The following is an 11,579-nucleotide window of genomic DNA, read 5'->3' on the forward strand; positions in this document are numbered from 1 at the left end:
GACTCTTGTGTTACACCAATTCCCAGGACGGAGGCACGCGCCATGTTTTTTCAGGGCAATCGCCCCCATAGAGTTTCCCAAAATTAACTACAGGGCACTCTGGCGCTACGATCGTTCGGTGACCATGGGAATGATGGGTAGTGCTGACATTTGCCTAGTCTTCGTACTTGCGGGCGGCGAATCGTACTTGCGGCTTTGTTTATTACTGGCTACGGTTTTGTTTTGAAAGAAAGAACGAAACCTTTTGAACTTAGGGACTTGATTCAAAATAGTAAGCTTAAAAGAATGAGGTTGTGAAGCGCGAACGTTGAACATTTGCTAATTTATGTTTTCGTGAAAAAACAACTCCAAGCCACACGAACACACACGGAGCCAGAAGCAGGCCAGAAGTACGGAAATTAGGCAAATGTGTGTACGACCAATCATTCCCATGCTCGCTGAAGCGCTGTGTGTTGCAACTCCCATAGACACTAGCACCAGTGTTCCCTCTAGTAAGTATTGTGGGAAACTCTATGGTCGTCCCTCATCATCATGGTATGCGCATCATGCAAGAGCAGGGAAACTGCGCGGATATGTGCACTTGCATACGTGGTAAGTACGCCTTCACAGACAGACGACGTTGTCCGCTCTTTTTCGCCGATGGTTCTATTTAAATGCAATCTCTACAGCAAGTTTACGGCAATCCACAGGGCCAATTACCGAGAAACGCTGTTGACGAGCTGTCTTTGGCCCTATAGTGTATACGTGTATCGCTTAGTAAAATCGTTGTTTCTCTAGATAGCTGAAGAATCGATACTGACGACAATGCATTAGACCAATTTACAACGGTCCAGCCTCAACACAGGATTACGCAAGCGTTATCATTCCGACATAGCGGCTGTAGGCCTAACAACTGCTGCATGCTCTGACTAAACTGAAAAAAAAATAAATAGCGCGGTTCGCATTGTGTCCGGAAGGTTGGGTGACAGTGGAGCATGTGGGCGCCTATAGCGGAAGCTTTCCTTTTCTTTATTTATTCATTTATTTATTTTTAGGCCATAGCTAGGCTCTGAAATTTTGGCCGTATGCATGGTCTACTCTTGCAACTAGCTAGAAGAAGCGTGTCTAAGCCGAACTTGCAGTCGGTAACTACTGCATTCAGGAACCAGAAAGGGAAATGCGTCGGTGGGTCTTGTGTATAGCAACAGAAACGAGTCCCTGTGCTTATTCAGAAACTCCATCGCTCCGACAAGCAGTCTTGTCTTTTGTTCAGGAAAGCAACTGCTTTGAGGAAAACAAGTCTGTTAGCTCTCCGATTAGCACGGGAGGCTTCCTAATTTAGAGCAAACGTCTCAGTTTTGCAGACATAGCCGTAAATGTACCGAAGAACATCCCCAACAACACTCCGACCAAATAATATTAAAACAATAAACAAAGGACACTGGTCGTGAAATTTACGGCTTTCATCTATCACGCGTGCAAAGTGCTCCTTGTGCAGTTTTTGCCGACGTATACTTTGGCGTCGCGCAAAAAAAAAGCGTACTAAGATTTGGAAGGGGCCACTAGCTGTTACGGATCCCAGCCTGTCTGGTTCGTTATTTACCAGTGGCATATATTTACGAGTGCTAGTAAGATACTGAGACCCCAAGAGACAAGAAATTTTAATGGCACGCCAGCTTTGTTGTAACTTTTTCATGTTTTCTGGGGATACGAATACTTTTGGTGACCCCCGCGAGCTTTATAGCATCGAGGTATTACTGTGTAGTTTGTCGCGTATGCTTTAGTGTCTTATCTGCCCAGTATAACTGTCATGTTGAACCAGAACCATCGCTTTCGTGTCAGTTTTTTTAGAAGACTTTTTACGAATATTCTTTAAACCGGAAGTAAGTGCGCAACCGAAATTAGGTGATCGGAATAAACACAAAAGTGTCACCCTGTTCTCGTACCTTTACGAACACAACCCGATGGGCCTTTCGAATGGCACGCATTGTAAGAAGTGTTTTCATGGCGGAAGGCGAAATCGATTATGCAAGCGACGACAAACATCTGCGGCGACAAAATATGTTTACCTGCGCTTTGCGGCTTTCTTGCAGCAAGTCAATGTTGGCCTCCTGTCTACAGATGTGGGGTTTATGCTCCAGTCCGCTATGATGTGCGAAGAGAACAGTGAGTACACGAAATTCACACTCGCGCTAATTTTAAATATTTTTAGGTTACTGCTCCAAACAAAAACACGTGTGTCGGAACCCCCCCTCCCCCCCCCAAAAAAACACTACGGTGGCAGGAAATTCATCAAATGTATTTTTCACACCGCTACCACGAAAAAAGGGCCTGCAGTTTCGATATCGAGCGGGCGGCTTCATTGAAGTGTCATTGCTGCTGACGTCACGGGGAGACGGCAACCCGTGACGTACTTAGCAGGAGATCTGTCAATTGTCTGTCAATTGCTCGTCAATTGTCGTCCAGTTACCACGACAATGAAGTCTGAGATTTAGGCTGCCTGAATCATGCGCAATTCGCAAACTCGGCAAACTGGGAGATGATTTTGACTCCAACCAAAAGTTTTAAACTGTGTTGACTTGTCGGGTAATGCCCATTGCGGTGAGGCTGGCTCGGCGACGCTCAGGGACGAAAACTTCAAAATCGAAGTCAAATATTTTCGTACGCATTTTCTCACTGCGGCGGGCAAACAGCGTTAATAATGCATACCGACGAAATGAATTATGCCCCTTTCGCGATATCTCACTTGCATGTTTTTTTTTTATTTAGTGTCTCGCTTCAACGCTCTATTACCTCAGATGGTGAAGCGTAAACGTGTATCATAAAATACTAGCTGTCCTGATTTAACACGACTTCGTCCGCTAGGGCGCCCGTACATCTGGCTGACCCACGGATTCACCTGCTTTCTAAGGACTATGAACCTGGGATTCGTCGTCTTGTGGATCATCTCCGCTTCTCAGGTGCAGATACCATGAGAGTTTCTTTATTCTTCCTTTATTAAACACATAGCTACACGAGACAGGCCTTAGCATAGTGAGTTCGGTTGATTCCAGGCATAGATACGATATGCAGATTCCAACGTTGAGAAGTGAAACAAGTGACTTGAAATAAATCATCGCGGTGGCACGATCTGGAAGTTGAGCGAAGGCTTTCCGATAAGGAGCGGTGCACCTTACATACCTTGGCGCTAAAACTAACAAAACTTACGCACCTTCGGCGCCTTGACGTCTCGTCTTCCTTCCGTGTCTGTGTATCTGTGCTGTTTTGACATCCAAGTGTGAACCACAAAATAGCCCAACTTTCGCTTTTTGCGCACTCACACTTACTGAACCAAATACTTCAGTCGCGCCTATAGGAGTTGCCTAAGAGCACTGCTTTTGGAAAAGTAACGTTATCTTCTCTGTACTCCGCGGAATGATTCGCAATGTTCCTATCTTTCTCTAATTGTCTCATTTCCTGCTGCGCTAAAGTAAAATTACATCAATAACGCGCGACCTGCGCATAAAATATTATTTTTTTGTAGACCCATGAACAAACATTATCCTAGGTATATAAAACCTAACAATCGCATCTAGACTCAGTGGTGTTAGTGAGAATTTCCTGCTTACAAAATATCGATCATATTGAAGATACAACTCAATCTAAACGGCCTTATCTGTCTCCTATACCAGGACAACTTGAGACTCATGATATTCAGCTCGACGGCCATTCTAGGACGCCTCGTGGCTACAATCCTGCACGCTTTTACACCAGGATCAATAGACCTGTACAGCGTGAGTAGAAAGGAAACATAGTTTCATGGTAAGGCCGAAGCAAAGAACGAGATAATAACCAATTCGAGCCGTCTATGAAGTAAAAATATAGCAAGCTCTCTTAGTAGCTGATCTCACGTACAGGCTACAAATTATTGGCGTAGGGGATTAAGGCCACTCCAATTGATTGATTGATTTGTGGGGTTTAACGTCCCAAAACCACTATATGATTATGAGAGACGCCGTAGTGGAGGGCTCCGGAAATTTAGACCACCTGGGGTTCTTTAACGTGCACCCAAATCTGAGCACACGGGCCTACAACATTTCCGCCTCCATCGGAAATGCAGCCGCCGCTGCCGGGATTCGAACCCGCACCCTGCGGGTTAAGGCCACTCCAAAGGGCGACACGCTTTGTATGCTGTCCGTCATCTCAATGTGAAGTTTTTGGGAGCACAGAACGTACAAGGATAGCAGCCGTTCACTACCAACCAGAAAAAGCGCGCACGACCACGCAATTTTGATCAATGATCGCAGTTGCTACCTGAGCGACGCAGCCCCTCACCGGTGACCCCTTCATGCTCCTTCGTCCAACGGAGCCCGCTGGCGCATAGCATTTCTGCTTGAGCAAACTTCGTCTGCAGCTTCCGCAAGCTTTCACTCGCACACAGAGCATATGACGTGCAGGGTGGCGTTATCTATTTGCGCTTTATACAAAAAGAAAAAACCGACGACAACGGCAGAAATGTGCCTAGTGTGTCTGTATAACTGCTATTGTAATAATAAAAAAAACATCTAAAAAATCTATCACTGCAACAATCCGTTTTGCACTCATTATTAAACCGCTTCTCATAATAAGCATGAGAAGATAAGAGTTATCGAGTATTGGCTAATGTTCTTCTTTATAAGTCTAAACCCAGCTAGTGTTGGTACGCTAACGGTGGATAAATAATTACCAATGTTGAATAGCGGTGGCTTGATAACTTTTACAAGTACGTCACTGCTGATTGACAAGCCTCGCTAAATTGTAGTTAAGGTACGTTAGAACTTCCATGCGTTAAATAACTAAAATTTTAAATAGTATGCTTACGCACAGTCTCAGTTTTCCCAGTAGTGAGATTATACTTTGTCTCTCTGTCTCTTTTTTTTCTACCTCTTTCTTCGAAGGCATCGTTCAAGGCGGACGCTTACCAGCTCATTGCTCTGCATCCTGAAGAGGTGCGTACGAAATGCGCCTACCTGCATGGTCCGTTTCATTTGGCTCGATATTTCGTCGTCTGGTAGTAGCGTCCCGTCACCCAGCGCTATCTTTTTGTTCCTATAACTCGCTTCTGCTTTGCTTATCTCGGGATCGTGGTTTCAATACCCCACCACCAGCGGCTGCATGTAACGACCCCCATGTAATTTGAGGGAATCACGTGCAGAAACATTTTTGGGGGGGTAAAAAGGGGGGCGGTGCTTTTTGATCTGTAGTGGGGGGGGGGGGGGGCGTGCAGGCAGTTATGGCTGAGTGTCATTTCTTGCTGTGTGTGCTATTGCCGAAAAAATCTCGGAGGAGGGGAAGCATTATGGTGTGGTATGTCACACCCTGGATGTGCCACTGAGAGGCGGAAACTTAACTTAGTAATACTTTATATTTCTAATAAACTGTGTGCGATTTAATCTGGCTACAGAATAACAAACATCTGCACGAAGTTGTAAAAACACAGAGATCAATCTCTCTCCGTGTATTAACTACATCCTTAATATTCTACACGTCGATCGATAAGGGCACAAGTACATCTTTCTTACCTGTAGCTCCCGTGGGTTCTGGCTTGCGCGCTTGTCTACATTGACATTGTTACGGTATCGCCAAAGCCAGTGCGCGATCATATATTAGCGTTTTACATCCCAAGACCACGATATGATTATTATAGACGCTGTAGTCGGAGGGCTCCGAAAACTTCGTCTACCTGGGTTTCTTCAATTGACGTGCGCCCAAATGTAAGCACGTGAGACTCTGTAGAATTTTGTCACCTTCGAAATGCGGCCGCTGCCGCAGGGATTTAATCTAGCGACCTTCAGATCAGCATTCGAGTGCTCACGCATGCACTATACACTCGTTTTACTTGTTCTACGACGCAGTTGACCCTGGGAAACGTAGGGATGTTCATATTCCTCACTGCCGTCATTGAGGTGAGACTCACTTCTTAATCTCTATCCACGCTTTTCTTTATTTTCCTGTGCTGCGCCCTGGTGTCTTGGTACAGCAGCCGTATCAAACAATACAGTCAACACAAAAGTTTCCGGCATTGAAAGGCATTTTGCGAGTTTTTCGCTAGATATGAAAGGCGCATGCGGCGTGGCATAAAACAAAGATGCGGATTTACTCCAGGATTGCGGTAGCTGCCAAGACGAAGATTGAGCTCATGTAACGGAGAGCCGCGCGATAAAAAGTTTCCTCTATTTTTGAGGTGTTGCCTAGCAGTTATAATTGATCTGCTGGTTTCCTTTGCCCACGTTCATGTACTCTGCTTTCTCTAAAAAGCAAGGTCTCAGTCACTTCTCTCAAGAATGCTATGCCATGTTGCGCACGCTGTTTCTGAACCAGAAGCACCTATTACGCGATGGTAAGAAAATGAACGTCGCACTAAATATACATTATTACCTTTTGGTGACAGCAAGACGACCCAAGCACACGCTATATATATATATATATATATATATATATATATATATATATATATATATATATATATATATATATATATATATATATATATATATATATATTGATTAGCGGGCCTTCGTTCTTGGAGTGCCTCTGAAGCTGCGAACTGTGATGTAGCTCAACTGCGTTTAGAACAAATGGTTGACGAATCATGTGCTCTGCTAAGGTAGAGCTCTAAGCCGTGCCGGTACATGGGGAATGTAGTGATTGGCGTGCATTCTAGGACACGATGTGAGAAGTGGAGGAGCAACAACAAGGTGAGAGACGCAGACGAGGGGGTTCCCCCAAGCAATAGTACACATTGTAAACTTAGAATTACCGAGAGCTGAGGTAGTTGGCAAGCATTCGTATTAAATACACGGAGTGTAAACACTAACACAAAAACGAAGTTAAGACAACGGAAATACCGACTGAAATCTGACGATGTGCACTCCAGCGGAAAACAAAGAAGGCACGAGAACTTATCCGCGCATGCCCATGCAATATTCGAACCTATCTGGCACGCGTGGGGGTATGCGGCGACTTGTTTGCAAACCCTGACGAAGACCGGTCCACCGGTCGCAACCGTTAAACCGTTGGAAATAAAATTAAGACGACGCTAAGTTGTCTCATCTCTTCCACAGATATATATATATATATATATATATATATATATATATATATATATATATATATATATATATATATATATATATATATATATATATATATATATACACACTCAAGGGCTTCTTTTTCCGTGTTTTGACACAATATTAATGACGTGTTATCTACGCGGCTAACGCGGTATCTACTGCTTATTTCCTCTAGCCTGTGAAATACACGCCTTCGCTAAACGCTCACCTACAGCACATTAACCAGATATCATTGGAGCATAAGAGATTGGTAACCGACCCGGCATACCTATAGCAGTGTTTGCGCATTTGTGAGAGAACTGTCGATTAAGTTGCACTAGGAAAAGCCCCAATACATTAACATTTATCTTTCACATAGACACCTACGCATTCCGGATTGATTGTTTCACATGATGATGATGAACCTTCGGCTTTACTGGCACTCGCCCACAAAGGGGGATCGGCCAAGAACCGGGCGGCAGGATCATCAAGTGTGCTAAGTTAGGCATTCAGGTAGTCTCGTAGCCGTAAATAATAACAATAGGCTAACAGGGTAATCTCTTTGTTGCCCTTATGTTCGCACACAGCAGAGAAAACCTCCCTGTGGCTATAACCTAAAGTAATCCCTCCGAAGGATAAAATTTGTTCCACAATGCATAGACATGCGCAAGTTTGCTTTCGTCTTTCTTCACTTTTAGCAAAAGCGGGTAACGATTTAGAGTACTAGCAGTGGCACTAGGTATTGTACTATGTGAGAGCAATAAGCTGTTCCGGGGGCCTCACACCGGATGAAGTTCTTTTGACAGGGCAGCGCTGACTTCCTTATCGTGTCCGTAGTAGCGCGCCCAGTTTTTTGGATAAGACACGGTAAACTCCAAGTGGCACCAGTCTGGTACATGGAGTGTCCTCGAACGGCTACTTCGTGACGAGTTGCTAACAGCATCAGCATCTCAATCCTCATCCGTCCATGCATGTGAACTTTCTATTGTGTCACCTCCAAATGTGTCACCCAATGCGTTTTCGCGTGTGCAGGTGGCGTTCGTGAGCCCCTTGATTGTCTACCAGCAGGGATTTTACATGAGAAAGGAGAGGGAGGCAGCGGTTGCGTCCGATGAAGTGCATGCTCAAGCCCAGACATCGACTGGTCACCGAGAACACTCTGGAGACGACTACTCCGACGAGCTGTCCATTGAAGCCGACGGTGACCGCCCAGCGAGGTCAAGCGACCACCCCGCCACAAGCTCCTGGTACACCGGCTCGGAGAAGTGAACGCACGACATTCCAAACCGTGTACACAATCTGGACGTTGTTTGCTATATCAATTATCGTTACCACTCGCTATTAGTGTTTGGGTGTAATTTTATTTTGAGTTGACGTGGCAAAATGGCCACATGCCAATAGCCGCATTTATTAAAAATACGTGGGCAATTTCTTGTTACTTGTCAATGTCCTGTTTTGCATTTTAATGGCTCCAAAAGTTGTGCCGAATATAAACGTTTGTTAAACAGTATAGTAGCATACATAGTTTAATTCGGGAGATGTAGACGGGTGTTGAGAATCGAATGTAGAGGGGATTTTTTCTGAAGCCTCCTTCCATTGGTCAGACACAGCCAAATGCATCCAATAGACAACAGCGCGTACTTCGAAGGAGTAATAAGAAGGTTGAGGGTTCGAATACCGACGACGGAGTGATTTTTCATTCACTTTAATTCGTTTCCACCTACGTCATACTTAGTTTAAACTATATGTATACAGTTAAGGGCAATTATTGTAACCTTTTCTTCACCTAATTTACTGTATGTCGGATACACTTGCACGCTCGAGAACAACTATCGCGAAACGCGTTGCTGCCATGGAAGAATGTGACGCAACAATGGCATCTTTATTGCGATTTTTTGCGAGCCTCGGCGAAGCGTCACTTTGTGATCATCTCCATGGGCATGTGTCCAACACACCCGAGTGCCTGCAGAGAAACGTCCCCTATCGGCGTGATTTTCACGACCGACGTGCTGCAGTGGGGCAATGACAGGCGCAACCAGGCTTCGGGTGGAAGTTGAAGTGCCCTGCGCAAACGCACGACGCCATTATATAGACTTTCCATTTTATCTCTCTCGAGCATATATACGTCAGAGACCAATAGGCAAGCATGAAAAGAGCAGTTCGCTTCCTTTATTGCGATTCCTTATCAGCTTACAAGCTTGAATATCGCGACTTCAGATCATCACACTTAAATCCATTGAAGTTTCCCCGCGAAAGTTCGAGTCCTGTCGACTGCGCCATTGTAGAGAGAGAAACTACAATACTCGTTCATTGGGATGGCTGTTTTATTTCTATTCTGTACCGGTATATCCTAACATCCCTGATTATAAATGAATTTACAATCCTCTGGTGGACACTATAGGCACCGTACAGTGAGCTTCATCGATTTACACGTCCCGGACGGCTCCATACGGCCCCGGACACCGGCACCAGATTCGTTTTTTTCGGGGACCAACTGGAAGCTCCGCCCACTGGTCCGGGATCACTCGCCCGTATGTTCGTCTTTCGCGTGCCTGGTGGCCTGCGGGCGGCCCGGGACCGCCCGAACTATTTCTTTCGCGCAGCTGGCAGACGACAGCGCGGTGCGCATGCTGTGCGGCCATCTTAAGTTAGACACGGGAAATTTTCAATGCGCTCTTGCTCTCTCTTTGCTTTTCTGTCCGCTTCTCGCATGTTTCTGGATTTCGCATTGTTTGCGCACCCAGTTCTTGTCATCGGTGTTCTGAGCGACGTCGAGCATGTGCGCATTCCCGAGGGTCGGGCAAACACGCGTTATACTCGCTAGGAGAAACAGCGGTCGAACGACCGCGCCGGTCTACGATGCGCACGCGCTCGAGTAGTTCACTTACAGTAAGTTGCATCACAACAGAAATAGGTATAACTCACTACCTAACTACTGTGTAGGTTGAAATCGGGTCGGCATTGGGGCCTGTGTCACAGCTATGGAGGGAGCAAATGGCATAGCAAATGCCACAGCGGATGCAGTCAGCATCAAGCGCGCAGATAGCCCGAGGCCACTCTGGTTTGGCTCGGGACTTTTAGATCACGTGAACGTGACGTAGCCACCTATGAGACGAGGCGTCCGCGGTCCGGCGGCGAGTGATCCGGGACTTGGTAAATCGAAACTCAGTAATGAGACGGGGTCGGTCAAAGTGGAACGCCATGCGCGCGTTTCCTTCACTGCATGAGCGGGTGGGTTGTGGCCGGGCATCACGGGGGACGCGTCCGTGTCCGGCGTGCCCCTCACAATTAACGTCAATGAATTCGGGACGCAGCAGTGCGAGCAACGCACTGCCGCGTCCCTCTGGTCAGTTTGCGGTGCTCGAGGGAACGTAACTTTTAGCGGGAAAACCGGCATCGACCCGAAAGCGTCGCACGACCACCCACGCGCATCGTGTGTCGAAACGCATAAGCTGCGCATCCACTTTGCTGCATCCACGTGATTTGCGGGTCCCAGCTCGTGTTTAAAAAAAGTCTCTTACGAAAAAGAATTGTTTCGTACGAGAGAACCTTGCATAAGAGTGCCTTATGGTGCTGGAGGCCTAGTCAGGTGACGTTTCTTATAACATCGACTTTTGCCATTAGCAAAAATCTTGTATTGTTGCAAAAATGAAGAAATAAAAATAAAATATTACTAACGCAGTAGAGATAACAAAGAAGTCGGCAGACCAATGGTAAGAGCACAGAAAAGCGCCTCGAATTCAGCCTCTGTTCAGCTTTTTATCGAGCATGCGCAGATCTAAGGGGCTCAGCAACACCTCTTGAGCATGGTCAGAAAACGGCGACGATCTGTATAGTCGAGGCTCCCGAGAACACGCAATCCAGATATTACAGCGCAGCACACGGCATACAAGCTACAATTTATTCTCCAAGTCGGCTATAAATCGCTCCCTCTTCTCTCTACGAGTGACGTCAATGGCCAAATTACTGCGTCATATACACTATCGGGGAGGAAGCGTGCACGGTACGTCTCGCGCGCGCTCGCGATCACTGAGTAAGGGCTGCGATCGAAGAAAAAAGAAAAAGTGATCGAGGTTACGATTCGCGCACTCGAAGGGACGCACGGTCTTGCCCCGTTGTGATCCCCGCGCCTGTGCAGCTTTCAGCACGCTCGCCGATACGAGAGGAGAGAGAAAGATTTCTATGCGTGTGACAATTAAATCTCTAACTGCGATCGTACTCAATGAATCCGGAAAAAATTTGCGGCATGTCATTCGTGAAGCGGCATGCGATAACAGTGAGATTATTCCGTTTTAACTCAAAAAATCCTTGCAGAGCCCTTTTAAGATTTGTTTTTCCTTTTGGCTGCTTTTTGGGTTTCACTGCATCTCTCTAGACTTTGCAAGTCTGACCCTTGCCTTGCAGTGACTATATGGTTCGAGATCACGTCGGACTCCGAAACTATACGTCACAATCAGGTATACGTTCACTCAGGTCAGGCGATGCATAATTATACCTGCACACCCAGTAGCGAATCACGTTCGTGTG

General features: G+C 46.1%; 1 protein-coding gene across 1 annotated transcript in view; it reads right to left on the reverse strand.

The window, feature by feature from the left end:
* Positions 1–8,741: 8,741 nt before the first annotated feature.
* Positions 8,742–11,579, reverse strand: part of LOC119160101 (serine/threonine-protein phosphatase PGAM5, mitochondrial) — a 9,926-nt gene continuing 7,088 nt past the window's right edge. The window contains exons 4-5 of the mRNA XM_075885456.1: positions 11,548–11,579; positions 8,742–9,115 (exon numbers count right to left, since the gene is read on the reverse strand). The exon at positions 11,548–11,579 is cut by the window's right edge and continues 99 nt beyond it. Coding sequence (XP_075741571.1) covers positions 8,968–9,115; positions 11,548–11,579 — 180 coding nt within the window. The 3' untranslated portion in view covers positions 8,742–8,967. The remainder of the gene's footprint in view (positions 9,116–11,547) is intronic.

The sequence above is a fragment of the Rhipicephalus microplus genome, unplaced genomic scaffold (genome assembly GCF_043290135.1).
Source record: "Rhipicephalus microplus isolate Deutch F79 unplaced genomic scaffold, USDA_Rmic scaffold_152, whole genome shotgun sequence".
Taxonomy (NCBI): Eukaryota; Metazoa; Arthropoda; class Arachnida; order Ixodida; family Ixodidae; genus Rhipicephalus; species Rhipicephalus microplus.